Source organism: Molothrus aeneus, chromosome 8 (assembly GCF_037042795.1).
Source record: "Molothrus aeneus isolate 106 chromosome 8, BPBGC_Maene_1.0, whole genome shotgun sequence".
Taxonomy (NCBI): domain Eukaryota; kingdom Metazoa; phylum Chordata; class Aves; order Passeriformes; family Icteridae; genus Molothrus; species Molothrus aeneus.
This window is the reverse complement of record NC_089653.1, coordinates 6,393,408-6,410,467: the sequence shown is the minus strand read 5'-3', so window position 1 is coordinate 6,410,467 and position 17,060 is coordinate 6,393,408. Positions and strand designations below refer to the sequence as shown.

At 43.0% G+C, this 17,060-nt stretch overlaps 1 protein-coding gene across 1 annotated transcript; it reads left to right on the top strand.

The window, feature by feature from the left end:
• The first annotated feature begins 372 nt into the window (after positions 1 to 372).
• On the top strand, positions 373 to 14,722 carry NRBF2 (nuclear receptor binding factor 2). The gene is made up of 4 exons (XM_066554552.1): positions 373 to 518; positions 10,587 to 10,671; positions 12,081 to 12,121; positions 13,186 to 14,722. Exons 1-4 carry the CDS (start codon positions 465 to 467, stop codon positions 13,900 to 13,902), a joined length of 897 nt encoding a protein of 298 aa, XP_066410649.1. The 5' UTR covers positions 373 to 464; the 3' UTR covers positions 13,903 to 14,722.
• The last annotated feature ends 2,338 nt before the right edge of the window (positions 14,723 to 17,060 follow it).

The following is a 17,060-nucleotide window of genomic DNA, read 5'->3' as shown; positions in this document are numbered from 1 at the left end:
TTTAGGCTGGATATCAGGAAAAGGTTCTTCCCTAGAGGATGGCTGACGACTGGAACAGGCTCCTCAGGGCAGTAGTCACGGCCCCAAGGCTGACAGAGCTCAAGGAGCATTTGGACACCGCTCTTGGGCACAGGGTGTGATTTCTGGGGTGTCCTGTGCGGGCCGGGAATTGGATTCGATATTCCTGATGGGTCCCTTCCAACTCAGTATATCCTACGATTCTAACATGTCCTTCCCTCTTCTTTTTTCTTTCTCCATTCCCGATTTTCCCTCAAACCGCTCCCTCTGCCCTCAGGGCGGGCGGCGCGCGCGGCGCCCGTTGCCCTGGCGACGCGGCCCCGAAGTCTCGCGAGGCGGCGCGCGGCTCTCGCGGGCAGGGCGGAAGCGGCCGCCGTGTTTACAACCCGCGCTGGGGCCGGGACGCGCCGGGCCGGGCCGGGGGCACCGGCGAGCGCCCCTCGCCCATGTGCCCGCAGCCCCCGCCGTCCATGGAAGTGATGGAGGGGCCCCTCAACCTGGTGAGCGCGGGGAGTGGAGGGGAAGGGGGGGAGTGGAGGGGAAGGGGGGGCGCGTCGGGTCAACCGGTGCCGCCGCTGCTCCCGCCGCTCAGACAGCGGGGAGAGGGTGACACCGCTCGGCTCCTAGCCCCGGGTGAGCAGGCGGAGAGGCGCGACCTGAACAAAAAAACGGGCTCTTGCCGCCCTTCTTCCCCCCAGACACCTGTTCAGGTGTCGGGCCAGGCCCTGCCCGGACGGGAGCGGGGCCCGGCGGCGGCTCCGGGAGGGAGCGGGGTGCGCTCGGCCCGGTCCCGCCGGGGCCAGCGCTGCTCCGGGCCCGGAGCGCGGCGCGGAGAGGGGAAGCGGCCGGGTGCGTGTCGTGGCATGTTTACATTGGAGGGGTGTGGGGACATCGCCTTGCAAAAGCGAGGGACAGCGGCAGCTCAGGAAGGAAGCGTCTAGAGGAAGCGTTTAGATGACACAGACCATAACCGTGAGGCTTGTCAGGGCCTGGTATTGGCTAAGTGCTTCCTTTAATTTCAGACGGTGAAATGCTTTAAAACCTTAAATCAGTAATTGTTTTGCTTAAACTAAATTTCTAAGGAACCTGAACTGAAACACAGATAGTCTAAGAATCACCCCTTCACAAAAGCTAATCAGATGTTAAACAATCTGAATTGTCAGGTCTCTGTCCCATAGACAAGATCTAGGTCAAGAAGAGTTAATTCTCTGCTGCCTTGTGGGTTTTACCAAAGCTGTAGCTTGGCCATGTGGTGATACACAGAGCATTCCCTTAGAAAACAAGTTTGGGTCCAGCAGTCCAGTTAGCCAGAGGCTGCACACTGAGAATACAGCTGTATTGCTTCCAGGAATGAGTTAGATCCAGGAATTGTTTAGACATTGCCATGCAAACCTCAGAGACTGGTGTCAGTTTAGGTTTTAACCAAAGCTTATTTATGCCAGCATGGTGTCAGCCCTGACAAATCATTGCCTACAGAGTCAATCAGGTATTTCTAGGTAGCTCTCCCTAGTTTCAGAAAGATTTACACAGCTGTCATTGCAGACCACCGATGGAATTAGGGCTGACAGGGTAGTAGGAAGATGGTCTGTTCAGATCTGTAGGTTCTGCAGTGGTGCAGAACCAATTGGGTATGTCAGCATCATACTGTCTTCACTTTTTACTCTGTCTACTGAAAGACTAACTGAAATAAGGATAGCAGGAAATAGGAAAGCTCTTGTAACCTGTTGATATCGTGGAGTTAAAGTCAGGAAGACTTGAAGCATGGTAAAACAGGAGGGCTAAATTATAGCTACTTCACAGACATTGTAAAAACCTTTTTAAAAAGTAGATAGTAGTTCATAAGATTCTAAAGAGAAAATTATAATTGTATATTCACTAGTAAATGTCTGAAAGTAGCAACTTTTTTGGCAATGTCACCAGTCAGTAATGTTTCTTACTGAGACCACTTAGAAGGATTATAGGAGCGACATGACTGTGACTAAAGCCTGGTTTGTGACTTTGCAACCACAAAAGGAGCGTGCAGTCACCATGCCTGTCTAGCTCCAGGCTGACAGTAAGGTCAAGACACTTCTGGATATAATGGATGATACAGGGAAAAGAGTTGCTTTACACACTTCCATACACACAATTATGAATTTGGCTGTGAATATGTTCCTACTGCCTGAGAGTGTCCTGAAATACAAAAACTTTTCTCGAAACTGCTGTGCAATATAGTCATGGATCATCATATACAGGAGAGTGCACATCCATTGAGGCTGTGTCAACACCATGGAAACTCCTCATGATAAGAGGGTGATTGGGTTCAGTGCCATGGTTAGAGCATGCCTAGGTTTTTACAAGGACATGAGCAGGAAGGAGTAACTACAGTTCTGCAAAGCTCTGCTGTTCACAGCCCCTCCCTGCTGTGGAGCTTCAGATTGACAACATCATTCAGGGAAGGTGCCAACCTCCAAAATAAGGATGTTCATTTAAGTTTTTGATACTATCCAGTGTTACCTATTGCACTCTCTTTTTCCATAAATTTCTTCTCTTACCTAAATCTAGTTCCAATGAATTGGAAAAGCACAACTTTTTCCAAATATACCAATGAGAAAAATAAAGGAAATTATACCAAAAAAAAAAGGAAAACCAACCAAAGCCACCAAATCACCCAACACCTAAACTACAAAGTGATACAGTAATCATTAGTCTTATTTAACTGCTATCAATGGATTAAATACAAGATATTTTCCCTCTTCCAATATATCACAGCTTGATGTTTTCACAAAACTGATTTTCTGTCAGTTAAGGCTATTCATTAGAATTTACCACAGTACTTGAATCTTGCTTTGTCTTGTAAAAATTGTCTATTAGTAGTGGATTGGTGCATCTAGTCTTAGTTACTGGGAAGCATGGATACTGTCCTGATTTTCCTGGCTACTTCATCTGACCACAAAAAAACCCAAACCAAACAAAAACAATTACAAGAACAACAAAAACAACCAACCAACCACACCCCACCTCTTACACTTTAATGCCAAATCTTCTATTTTCCTGGCTTCAATTATGCTCTTTTTCTGAAACTTCTGAAAGATACATTTCCCTAAAATAAACATGGAGTCTTTTTCAATCTCACACAAAATATTTTCAGGTTATGCCACGGAACTTAAAACCAGCATGAAGCAAGTGGAGTCCCTGCACCAGCAGGCAGCCATACGCCAGCTGATTACTTATTTCACACATAATCTAGATCAAAACCACCTCAACATTCTTTTTACAAATTAAAACTTACACTGTAAAAGCATGAAAATAAGTCTTCTATGAACACTGCATGTTTTTACAGAGCATCTTGAGAGCTTCTCTGTACTGCTTGCTATAGGGGCACTTCCTACTGCCCTCTGATTTAGGCAAAGAATTTTGATCCCACGTCCAGCCATAATTTTACCCTTAGGTGTAGGAGCAAAAGTTCAACTTAAGAAGCACAACCACACACTGCTGACCATCAGAAGCTTGGAAGTAACACAGTAAAAGTGAGGCAAATAGTATTAATCTCAGGAAGAGACTAGAAATTGCTCCTTAAACAGGGTTTGACACCCAGGACTTGATAATTCTGCAGATTCTACTTTCACAGATCAGTAGTGTCCTGTAGCTAAGGAGCTATACCACCGCTACCTTGTATTCTTCCTGCAAGGTAGTAGTATTTGTATGGTTTATAATAAAATACAATCCAAAATCTGGTTAATATCTGTCATCTCTTAAGCTTCCTGCAGCATAAAGGACCCAGCTTGAAGAGCTGCTGTTTTAGTGAAAACCAGAAAGCACAGACCAATAGCTGGAGTGAGAACAGCACAAAATGTGTATTCCAAGAATCTCATATAATGAAAGCTTTTAATATTAATGCTGCTAGCCATCAGTAGCAACCATTCCAGTGCAAGCCAATCAATGGTTTACTTAATTATTTCAAAATGAGGTAATACTACATCCACACAAAGGCAAAATAACAAGCAGGGTAATATGCAACATGGAAGCGTAGGAGGAGAAAATAGAAAACATCTACAGAAGTTCACTAGAGACCATAGAATTTAAGCCACACATGTTAATGTGTTTGAGACTTAATGCCAGCCTGCACTTCTGTTATTTTCATTGGAAAACCAGGAATATTATGTTAATCTACAGAAACATCCATGGAACCCCATTTATTTTCTTTGATTTTTTTTTTCAGTCTTAACCTGTCAGCTGCTATACTTCACCTTCCAGTGTAAAATGAAACAATAAAAAAAAAGGCAGATGGACTCAATTCTGAAGTCCAATTACAGAGAGCAAGCTTGTAAGGTAACAAAAGAGGAAGTATCACTAGACAGACATGCTTAACACAAAATGTGTTTTTACCACAGTGTGGAAGAACCAAAAGGTGTGAATCCACAGAGGCTGCAGGGTATCTGAGTGAAGTGGCTGGAGGTGCATCAGATACTCAGCTGAACAGCCAGATCAGTAATAGCCACCTTGGAGAAGCTGGACAATGTTGTGTACAGGCATCTAACTGCTGTAAAAGCACAACACAAAACTGTTCCTTGTGGCACATAAAACAACTTGCAGCAGCTCCCAGTCAAGAACATAATTAGCTAAGCACTGGGTGGTTGGCAGGTGTTATTTCCTCACTGTACCTGTGCTGTTTGGGTACCTACCAGCAGTGCCTTTCTGCTGTGTCACACTGGCCTTGCTTGCCTCTCACCCAGCCACAGAGCTCAGCTCTGAGTAAGCATGACCAGCAGATTAAAGACACAAATGAAGCCATCTCAGAGAAGCCTGGTGAGACAGACTGAAGGCACAGTTGAAGCCTTTCTGCCCCACTTGTTTTGAAATTGTTTGTCTTGGAAGCTTGTTTACTGGACAATTTGTTGTAATGGTTCAGATGCTTCTATTGAGAGGCAGCTCAGTTGCTGTAACAGCTTGAGCTTTGTGGTTTAGGGCTACATACAGACAGAAACCCAGACTGGTTTTGTGTTTATCAGGGCAGTGGAATGGTTCTCACTCATCTTGCAACCTTCAGTTAGCAAGACTTGTGTAGTACCAGCTGTGACACATTATAAATGAGGACAAGAGGGACATAGCCAAAGGAGCTGAGATCTGTAGGCACACAAAATGCTCTGGGGAGGTGGTGGAGTCACCATCCCTGGATAAGGAAAGACCAGCATGACAATTAGTGCTATGGTCTCATTGACAGAGTGGTGTTCAGTCACAGGCTGAACTCAATCTCACTGTCTTTTCCTAATTCATTCTGGGAGTCTGAAAATGGCTCTGAAAAACAAGTTGAAGCATTTAGTGCTTTTAGCATAGTAAATGGATGAAAAGGAGCTGAATGAGGTTGATTTGACTGTGCACTAGGTAAAAGGATACCACACCTTAATGAAGGTGCAGGTGCTCAGGGAAAGGGCTGCAGCTCTGCCTGGATGGGGTTTTGAAGACTCCACCTAACCCAAGCAGTATGAATGCAAGTTGGGTTCATTCCAGACCTTCTAATTGCATTTGCATGGTGAGGAACTCCGAGTAACTATTTTATCTGAAACTTGGAATAGGTTGGGAACACAGGCATAGTCAATTAGAGCTATTCAGTCAATTAATGGGGGTTGCCTAAACAGCTACTTGCTTGTTTGCCCATATATTTAAAGTCTAATACTATTACTTACATGCAAGGTGAACTTTGACATCTTTACAATTCAATACAAAGTGATTCAAAGTGGATCTGTATTCTCAACATCAACACTCATGATAGTGTCACTTGTTTTGCTCTATAGGAACACTAACCTATAATTTACACAGTTGAGTCATTGTTCTGTCAACCTTGCTAAATACAGGCTTTCAAAAACAGAAAATTGAGCTAACTTGTGACTAGTGGTCTTGGTTGAACAACCACAATGGGTTCTGCCATTTTTTGGTTGACCTGTAGTCATCTTTCTCTACAAAATACAAGTATTTAAAAATGGAGGCTTTGCTTCACTTGGTAAAACTACACCATTCCCATTTCTTTAGTTTTACTGCAAATATATTCTCATTATTTAGCATAAGTTACAGGACAACTCTATTACTATTTTTACTTTTAGTGCAACTGCCACTGAATACAAGCCTTTTACATAGACACCCTGATCAAGGTTGCACTATTTTTAGTAAATGAATGGCCATAGTTTATTCTTAGACCTCTCAGATCAAGTTTTGCACTTGTATTCATTTCTTCATTACATTTTTTCACTGCATATGAGGACATACACATTCAAACCTTTCTAAATTCAGTGTTTCCTGGTAAGAATGGCTTTGAAAGAGGCTCCTGTAGATGTAGCCTCTGAGTGTGTGTGGGGTGGGGAGAGCCACGGTGCCCCACCTTGTCCCACCCTTTGTGGCCTGCTGCTCTAAACACCCACATGGAAAACACTTGGCACTCTCCTGGATAATAGGGCAGCAATGCAGTGTGCACTTTGACTGTTCAAAAGAGAAATCAGACCTATAGCCTTAAGGAACAAATCCTAAAATAATCCCTTCATCTCTCAAAAAAACCCTTCCCCCTTGTTTTCAGCAGTAGGAGAGCACAGGTATTAATCTTTTCAGGCAATAATAACTGATATGCACAGTCCATAACATAAAATAGATGATAGCAGCATCAAGCAGTGATTTCACTTAAAACATTTACAAACAGAAACTTCTTTGCAGTTAAACTTTCATCAGGTGCCATTATTATTCTAGCAGCTGGGATTTTCCTGCTTTTGTCATTTTAAGTAAAGTGCTGTAATCTGTGCTCCATAATCCCATTAAAATACATCATTTTCTGGTGAGTCCTTTGTAATATACTAAGAAGTCTGTAAGCTTAACATCTTGTGCAAGGCTTTGTCCAGTGAAGATCTGCTCCCCTTAGTGGAACAGAGAAAAACAAAACATACCTGTCTCAGCTGCAGGAGCACTGTTGCAAATGACTGCTCTGAGGAGGGTGGTAGGCCTGCTTTGTTTGAAAATGTGTACTTCATCTGCCCTTTTTTTTTGGAACATTATTTTTATACTGTTGAATCAAACAGGTTTTTTCCTGTTATGCTCCTTTCCACAATAGCTAACCATCAACTAGAGCTGTATGGGAAGAGTAGCAGCTTTCCTTCCTTATCCCCACAACCTAAGCCAGGATCACACTGTGGTAGTCCTTTAAGTTGTAAGAGTATGCTGTGTCTAGAAAGACAACATTGCTATTTTTTCCTCTGAGGGAGCAGTAATAGGTCTGGCAAGTGGGCCTTATGGCTTCATTCCTCACAGCCTGCAGTCACATCATTAGTCTATAGTGAGAAAAAACCAAACCAACAAAAAAGTGAAGTGTTAAATTTTGGTTAAAGAAAGCTGTTGATAAAGAGAAGACCCTCATTGCGGTTCTAGAGGACTATTTGATTGGGCTTTTACTCTTCTGCTCAGAGATTATATAGACAACAATTTGGGCTAGTCAGGTAGAAAGATCCAATAGGAACACTTCCCAGAATAGCAGTAAAACTTACTAAAACAAGTGTTGTCCCTCAGCATCTCAACTACATTTACAGAGGGTATGGAAAATATCTCACTTACTTTCTGCAGTTAGCCCAGAATGCTCCAACTCACACAGTAAGGATCACCCAAATCCCTTAAGAGCCAATTATACTGGAGCAAGGTGAGGAAGCTTTATAGCTTGGCCATCCTTCGCTCACACCTGCTTCCTATTACAAGAGTTAAGTTGTTACACCTGTCCATTTGCCTACTGGGAATTCCTGCTCATCAGGATTGGGAGAGACAATCTGAAAGTAGTTGTCAGCCTGATTCCCCTTTTCAATTCTATACTTCTTAATAAATTAATTTCCAGCACTGCGAGTGGAAGAGGACAGAGAAAAGAGAAATCAGATCTATAGACCCACCACTGTCAAACAGCTGGTGTTTCTGTAATACAAGCAGCAAGACCAGGTCAAAGCAATCCTGCTTGAATCTGCTGGGAACCAGCATTGAAGCTCCAGAGCTGTTGTGTAAATACCTTCCTCTAGCATGACATCAGACCAGGGATAAACTTGAGAGTAAACTTCTCTTTATGACAGAGGACCAGTTCTTCCATTGCCAGTTTATAATGGGACACAGGCCACTCTGAGTTCAAAACAGATGTGCTAGCAATGGTGGAAGCTGCATGGCTGAGGGTAACTGAGCACTCAGAACAAACCAGCAGAGTAGATAAGATGTAGAAGCTCATCCATGATAATGGCTAGTAAGCATCCAAGTACTTCTGTTGCAGCTTCATCACTTGCTGCTAGGAAACAGCACCACTAATTTCTTCCAATTGCTTCTTGATAAATAAGCTAATGTGAAAGTGGGAGAAATTCCTTGATCTTTCCACAATCAACTAATTAGAACAGACACAGGTTAGAATAAATGGCAAGTATTTTCTTGTCAACCTGTCAAGAAAAGATAGGAAAATAGGAATTCCTTGCCCATGACTGACTGTAAAACAGCTAGTTTTCTCACATAGGGCTGTGCTGAAAAGTGATTTTTTTTTTTCCTGGTGTGGCTCGTGTTGTTTCCATTGGGAATTCTGTTGCATCAGAGTAAGATGGCCTGACATGTATATTTTGATGTAAGAGCAAGAAAGGCATTGTGATTTTGTTATCAAAGGACCCTAGGTTTTGTTTTTGTCAACATCTATGGACTTTTGTTTTCTTAATTTTATTCACAGTTCAGCCCAACTTCTTCAGACTACCTTCAGCTTCACTGGGAGTTAATTGAGAATGGAAATAATTTAATTGCTCAATCAAATAAGAACTGAATGTCCTCAGATGTTCTGCATGTGCTTAAGTGATTTGAGTAAGATCACACTCCAGCAGTTTAAAACATACATGAATAATGTTTGAAAACAATGGGACTCCAATTTTCATATGTAAAAACTAGTAGATGGAACTTGTCCTCTGACTTGTTGAATTGCCTTCTCAGTTCTGTCTCTGGCTATTCTATTTCCTCTTTCCCTGTTTTTTTAGACCCACCCATGCAGTTTGCAGAAGCAGCTGTATCAATACTAATTTACTGAAAAATTGTTTTGCAAAGAACTAGCTCAGGTGTTTTTATGTCCATGACATAGCTAATTTGTAATGGGACAAGCTGCTAGGAATAACCAAGGAGATGGCTCTGTCTGTGCTGATACTGTTTGTTCATATCAAAGGGAAATAAGTTTATCTTTCTGGCATATGTTGTTTGTAGGAGTCCCTAGAAAAAGGCCATAAAACAGATGATTTTCCAATAGGAAAATACTTCCTCTTCTGAGATTATTTAACCTCAGAATAAATGGGAAATACTAACAATGCTCTGAGAATTCAGTGAAGGTGAGAAAGAAGAATATAGTAAATAATATTTCTTGTGAAGAAACAAGGGGTTTTGGTTTAGGTTTTTTAAGAACACAGCATATTAGCATATGAAATCAGTTTTAGGAAAGCCAAATGTCTTCATGGAGTGATGTAACTGCCAGGGATTGCTTAAGAACAGCTGTTGCCCAAACAGGTGTTTTCTCTACAAGTCATTCTCTTCTGTGGTGTTCTCTTAGAGCTGCTAAGATTCTGGTAGAATACTGAACTTTCTGTAATGCTGTAGGGCATAACTCCACTTGGCAGAAAAAATGACAAACTGACCTGCATTTTGGGACTTGTATTTTAAATGGATGTTAATATCAGTACCAGGTAAGTATCAGTACCTGATGTCTGTTTACTTCAAGCTCAACATGTAGTAAAGCAGTCCTGAACAGTGTGTGTAACTCACAGTCTCACCAGCTAGTGCTTGTAGCATTTCACATTCCACAGCTTGTCTTGGAGGAAGGGCCATAAAATCCATGTCTTGTAGTAATGACAAAAAAGACTTGCTTTCATGAATGTTGCAGTGCTGGTTATGCAATAGTTTCTCACTAAACATATGCAAATACTTGCATCAAATGTTTGCTTTCAGCAACAACCTTAGTCTGTGTTTGTGGTTTACATTAGTGGTTTACAAATACTCATATAGATTTAATGCTGTACAGCAACAACGTGACTTTGATACTTTTAACTATGGCTGTGCTGCAACCATTAATTGGTGTAAGCTGCAGACAAAAAAAAAAGGCAAGTTATTCACCCAAGAGGCAAAATGTCTTGGGCATGGGGCAGCAGAAAATATCAAATCAGCTGTAGGATGTAACACACTTCAAATATCTTGCATTCTGCCAGGTAAATTGGTCCAAAATACTTCTCATAACTTCTTTTGGCCTGGTGTTCTTTTTACATTGCTATGGTAAATGCCTGCCTAGAAAGGGGAACGTGTGCTTTCTAAAAAAAGCTTCAAAAGTATTTTGTTGTGTACACACCAGTTTTGCTGCATTAACAAACTTCAGTTCTTACCAGTACAGACTCTTGTAAGGTACTATTAAAGAAGTCCAATTACAAAGCTTGGAAGGGAGTGAAAATCCGAGCCTAAAAGCCTGAGAACTGGAATCAGGACAGGTTTTTCTGATGTATTGATTACTTTAAAGATAGGTATAACTATTTGTCCATTAACCCTCATCGATGTAATGTTGTTTTTTTCATTTTAAGGCTCACCAGCAAAGCAGAAAAGCAGACCGCTTGTTGGCAGCGGGGAAATATGAAGAAGCAATTTCCTGTCACAAAAAAGCTGCTGGTTAGTAGGTTATTTCTCACATTTCAGCTCTTAAAATCAGTTTCTAGATTTGCTTACAGCAAGCCTATCTTGAGTTCAAGAAGTATTTGAACAATGCTTGGGCACATGGGATTCTTGGGGTGTCCTGCACAGCACCAGGAGCTGGCCTTGATGGTCCTGCTGGGTCCCTTCCAGCTCAGCAGATTCTGTGATGCTGTGTAAGTAGAATGCCTCGTTACTTGCAAAATTTATATTTTTAAAATGTCAGTTTGTTTTTCAGTCTAGACCAAGAACCCTTTTGAAAACATTTTTTTCTCATGTGAGCAGCTAGAGTCAGACATTTCCAAAGTTGTTTAGATTGGGGGTGATTATCACTGTGAAGGCAGTTCTTGGCTATAGATGAAGCCAACACCTTGTGGTATGCAGAGACTGAAGTTGTGTACCTGCTCTAAGCCAGTTTCACTTTATACTTTGCATTTTCTTTACTGCTTTCATAGGCGAGGTCACAGTGCTTTCTCTGTTGGTAAAGAACAAATGTTTGCGTACAAAACTTGCCTTTCCTAATGTCTGCATCAAGGCAGCTAAGAACAGGTGATAAGCTCCCCAGAACTTAAGCAAAACAGCAGTTTGCATCACAGACCTTGACTCTGCAGGGACAGCCTCTCCTCTGTGAGATCTTGTGCATTTACCTGTCCATTTAAATAGTCCTGCTTCATTTTTTGTGTTGGGATCCCTCAACTCTGACAGTGTGCAGCTCTTTGGCAGAAGAAGAAAGGAGGTCTTAACTGGTGCAACAAGTAGGGCATTTTCAGTGACAGGGCTTGTGTGGAGACAAAGTAAGTGGCTGCTCTGAACATGGTAACCTAGATACCAGGCATTCTGCCTCCATTCATAAATACCAGAAAACCCCATAAAGTGAAAAACTAATAGTTTCTTTGGTATTTATGAATACTCAAAGTGATGAGGGATTGCACTTACATTCTAAAATGCATACTTTTTGTTTTCTTCCACTTCATATACCAAGATAAAAGCCAAAAATACACTGAATGTTTTTTGCTTTTGTCTTGCATCATTCCAAATTTGGTTGAGAATTTCTCATACATCATCATTTTCAGCACTAAGATATGTTCAAAGTCTTTCTGGAAATTGCTGCTGCTCTAAAAACAAACTGGAGTGACCCAAGCCAACAAGATACCATGGGAAATTACTGTAAGACCATGTGTGCACTACAAGGTCTTACAGTAATTTTTTCAGACTTCTGAAAAACAGCAGGTGTTTCCAGCCACTGTAACTTGTAAATACTTTTCTCTAGACTGCTGCCTTTATGTGGGGTTGAGCACACAGGTCTGAAGGCTTTCCTTAGCTTTTCTGGAGGTGTTCAGGGTTCCTAGGCTGCCCTGAGTGCTGATGGATGATGTTCTGTCCCACAGGGTACCTCACGGACGCCATGAAGCTGACCCAGTCGGAGCAGGTGAGACCTGAGCACAGCAGCTGCCAGAACCAGCCACAGCCCCATGGTGTGCCCATGGGTCCCCCTTGGGTCTGATCACACCCCTCCTGGCCATCAGCCTCTGCAAAATTCTCTGTACCCTTGGCAACTGCACCAGGAGTTTCACAAGTGTGGTAATACTAATCTTCCTAGAGAGTTTTCCCAAGGACAAGAGAAACCTTAACCCATCCAAGGGGTCTCCAACTTTCTAGTCTGCCAGACATCTTCAAGTATGTGACAAAACTAGTGTCATGTTTAACTTCATCTGTTAGTATTTTGCTGAGACAAAAACCCAAGCATCTCACCTACAGTGTGTCATTTTGGCTTAATGCATCCTGACTGGGGGATCTCTAGAACAACAGCCCTGACATTTTTTCTTATTCATTGCATGTTTATCTGTGAGTGTAGTAGTGTAGTCTGCTCAGTACTTTTGTACCAGCAGGTTTTGAATTTAGCCAGTATTATGAAATAAATAACCCTTGGAGATCAGACATCTGTCTTTGCTCCAATGGGTCATTCTTGTAGAAAAATGGTCTTTGATCCAGGTGAGTTCATAACCACTGTGCCACCTCCTTCATTAAATATGGCTGAATCATTTGGGGCCATACCTGGCCTTGGAGCAATTTGCTGCTTCATTTGGGTATTATTGATACAGCTACACAGATAACATCATAGAAACGTACAAAAAGTTTGCATTGTTTAGCCAGAGTGTGGCTGTGCATGCCAAGTGAATCTCTTCCTTCTTGGTGTTGGTCATAGGTCAGTTAAACTCTGGGTGCCTCTGCCCAGAGGTATTGCAGCCTGGTCAGTGACTTACAAACAAAAAGACCAGTAGTTATGCTAAATCTGACATATCTGAATCTATTGCACTGTACAAGCAGAGAGCACTTCCTGTTGGACTTATGTCTGAATAACAAAAGCTCCCCCCTTGGGCATGCAGTGATGCTGTTGATGTAAATATTTACACACATGTAATTCAATGTTTGTGACTGTTTGGGTGGCATTAGGGATCACCAACTAAATTGTTTAATCTTGTTCTTACTCAGGCTCAGCTATCACTGGAATTACAAAGGGATAGTCATATGAAACAGTTACTGCTCATCCAGGAGAGGTGGAAAAGGGCAAAGAGGGAGGAAAAGCTGAAAGCCCAGCAGAATGCTGACAAGGAAGCAGCCGCACATCTTCAGACTTCTTACAGGCCATCTGCTGAAGACTCTGATGATCAAAACATATTGGTTCCTGTTGCTCAGAAATACAGCTCTTCCACAGAGAAACATTCACAGGATGTTCGGGGTGTCTTTGACAGGGACCCAGATACACTTCTATTTCTGCTTCAGAAAAAAAAGGAGCCAGTGGAAGCATGTATTGGGAGTAAAGCGCCAAAAGATGACAAAACAATAATAGAAGAGCAGGCAACCAAAATTGCAGATTTGAAGCAGCTCATAGAATCTCTTGTAGCTGAAAACGAGAGATTAAGGAGAGAGAATAAGCAGTTAAAAGCAGAAAGAGCTAGACTCCAAAAATCTCCAGTAGACAAGGAGTTGGATGTAGACACTGACTTTGTGGAGAAGTCAGAGTTGTGGGGTCTGCAGCAGCACTCGGAATCTGCTTCTTCAGCTGCAACTTGGCAGAAGTTTGCAACAACTGCTGGGAAGGCAAAGGACATTCCAATACCCAACCTTCCCCCCCTGGACATCCCGTCCCCAGAGCTCCCGCTGCTGGAGCTCTCTGATGATATACTGAAAGGACTGATGAATAGTTAAAAACCAGGAAAAGTGCTCAGTGTAGTTACCCAAACTTGAGAAAAGGGAAAGCCACCAGGACAATGGTGATGTGAGGGCAGAAACATTTACCACAATCCTACTGTTGGAGAAAAGGCATTAAGCAACTTTGTTACTGTGAAATACACATCATATCTGATTGACTTCATGGAAGTTAAAGGTACCATAGTTGGTATAAGATGGTGATCTCTTTCATCTTTCTCCCAATGTTTCAAACCAAATGACTGCCTGGAGAATGTTTCAAGTAACACAATCCTTCAGGGTTTTTAAGTATGCTATATGTAATAGTTATCTATAATGCCATAAATGATGGTGCAGAACCTAACTGTTATGGTTGCCAGTTGGCTGCCACTTCATATTGAAAAATGCTTTCTAGCATGAATTTAAACTGTGCATTTCATTATGCATAACTTTGTTAATTCAGATACAGTGCAATTTATACACCTCCTAGATGGATTTATGTGCCACACTCTGTGTTCCTGACCATGTTAACCTCAAGTCAGGAGAGATTTTAATTTCCATGCTATGAAGGAACCAACTTACTCGTTCTGTCGATGTGGGTTTTTTGGGGGGTTATCTGTTTACATAACTAATCAGGGTGCATTGAATCTAGCTATTGGTTTCTGTATACAGTGACATGGTTTAAAATGAAAAATCCATACTTAAGGTAAAATACCCTTTTTGTTTTCAGTGATGCATGAATGGAAGTAATTCTAGCTGGCAGTATTTGATTGAAAAAGAAATTGTTTACAGCTTAACCTGATTCAAAAAGGATAGGAAAATAAAAACCAAGGTGTTTTGACACTGTCTGTTACATCTGTACAAATGTTGCCAAGTTTAAAGAACAAGTTAGTACTTGTACTAAGTGTTAGGATACACCTACAGCTGAGCTTCCACATACATCATCCAGCAAATTCAAGAAAGCTGGGATGAATTCAGAGGGCCTTGCCCACCTGTGGAATGACCTGGCTGACAGCTGGGTTCCAGCCCTGTAGAGTACTGGAGCATCAGCAGAGCAGCTCCGTGGATTTTGTGGGGCACAGCCCAGCAGGAGCTGTAGGAACAGTGCTGAGGGTGCTGGGTCTGAGCAGGGTGTGCACACACCCTGAAGGTGCTGGCTCTGGGCAGGGCTGTGCAGCCTCCTCACACCTGTCCCTTCCAGCATGCCTCAGCCCCTGCCCTGGAGCCCAGCTGGGGCTTTCCCAAGGGGTGTTTTTGTGTGTAGTTAGGTATTAATTACCTTCAGCTGTTACTGATTAGTGAAGTGTTCAGTATTGCAAGCTACGGCATTTTAAGTTATTCTTATGCTGTTAAAAGGTAAGCTTGCTTTCTAAGAGTGCATTTTTCTTCCAGAATAGACTTGGAAGTGCAGCAAGAACACCTTACTGCTATGCAAATTCTCCCCTTACCTCTGTGTACCTGGCATCTTCTGTGCTTGAAGGAGCGTAGGGACTGGAGGTTAGAAAAAGTCTATAGAAACAGAGGTAAGACAAGTTCATTAGAAGAGGTGCCTTGTGCTGAATTAAATCTAATCTTGCTGGGGAAATAAAAAAGTTATTTTTCACATGGAGCAGTTGAGCAAACAGCCCCATCCAGCTGTGAGGAGGTGACCTGTTCCAGGTCAGACCCAGCTCACTGCTCCCACCAAGGGCAAGTGCCAGTCTCTGCTGGCCCCTGCCTGGCTGACTATTCCAGGTAACAAGGCAGAGGAGCATGCTGTTCCTAGTCATGTAAATAAAGCAAAGAATGTGCTCACAAGATGGAAATAAAATCCTGTAAGCACCTACCTCATGCCACTGCTGGGGTGGTAGCTCAGGGTTGTTAACTACAAGACATGTCAGTGGTGTCTGCAAATGGCAGCTAGAGAAGGAAGCAGTTTTTAGGTCTGTTGAAGTCAGGGTTCTTCAGAGGTGGGAGCTTGGGAATTGCAAGCTCTACCTTCTTGACTTTAACGCTAAACTGTCCCTTCATGTGCAGCTGCATGAACAAAACACCCGATCTGAAAGAAGCTGCTTCTCTGTGGGAAGGATGGCCAAGTAGGGGCAAAACTCCATACTGCCACTTTTGGAAGTGGTGTTAAGTCTTCTCTATCTCCTGCAATGCGAGTGCTTGTTTGTTCTTGCAGTCTGCCTACTCAACACGACTCCTGCTGAATCCCAACTCCACGAGCGTGTTCCACTCTCATGAGTGATCCTGAACTTTTTAAAGTAAGGAATTCTTCAGTCTGAATGCAGAGCTAAGCAATTACTCAGTGCATTGGAAAAAGGTAGGTTGTACCAAGAATACTCACCACTAGAGGACAGGTTTTACAGATTCATAGCAGTAAAGCTAGGGAAATTCTTCTCCCATGGCTGTCAGCAATTAATTTGTGTCACAACAATTTCAAACCGTTCTAAGTTACCGAGCTTGCGGGCGGGGTGTGGCCGGGCGCGGTTCCCGGTTCCGCGGCGCTCGGCCGGTGTCCGGTGTCCGGGCGGATCCCGCAGCCACGGCCGCCACCTGGCGGGAGCCCGGGGCCCGGCTCGGGCCCGCTCCCCTCTCTGGCCGTGCCCTCGCCTCTTTCACCGCCAAACCGATGGGATGGGCTCAGTGCCCCGGCCTGGAGGGAGAAAAGGAAGAGGCATGGTGCGGGAATGCAGCAGGTGACCGACGTGCAGAGAGCTGCAGCAGCAACAACAAAGCCGTGAGTCACTTTTGTCCCAGGGATCGTCACCAAAGCCTGGCACAGCACACAGAAACATTCCCGGGGTGCTGAGTCTGGGCTGCATTGTTTTATAATGGACAGAGTTAAAGAATCTTGTGGTCCGCTGTTTCAAAGTGTCTCACCAAGAACCAATTTTAAATACACATCCAGACACTGACTTCTATTCATAGACTTTGCTTTAACCACAGAAACCACCCTTGTCTTGGCACACAGAAATACTGGCCCTGCTGAATATTGCCAACACATGCTATGCCAAAAGAAAGTGTAATTATCCAATCTCTGGCTGTATCACCACAGAAAGAGAAACCAAAGAAAGGCAACTGGGAAGCAATGTGGAGTCTCCTGAGAATAAAATGTGCAGACTTCACCACTACCAGTTGCTACTTAAAATGATGGCTAAAACAAAATACAGAAGTGTTGGGTTTTACATTTTGCT

What these genes read in the sequence shown, in the direction of transcription:
- NRBF2 (XM_066554552.1), top strand. Translation starts at nt 465, where the DNA reads ATGTGCCCGCAGCCCCCGCCGTCCATGGAAGTGATGGAGGGGCCCCTC. An exon ending in TGGAGGGGCCCCTCAACCTG is followed by an intron (nt 519 to 10,586) that starts GTGAGCGCGGGG and finishes TTTCATTTTAAG; the next exon opens with GCTCACCAGCAAAGCAGAAA. An exon ending in CTGTCACAAAAAAGCTGCTG is followed by an intron (nt 10,672 to 12,080) that starts GTTAGTAGGTTA and finishes TCTGTCCCACAG; the next exon opens with GGTACCTCACGGACGCCATG.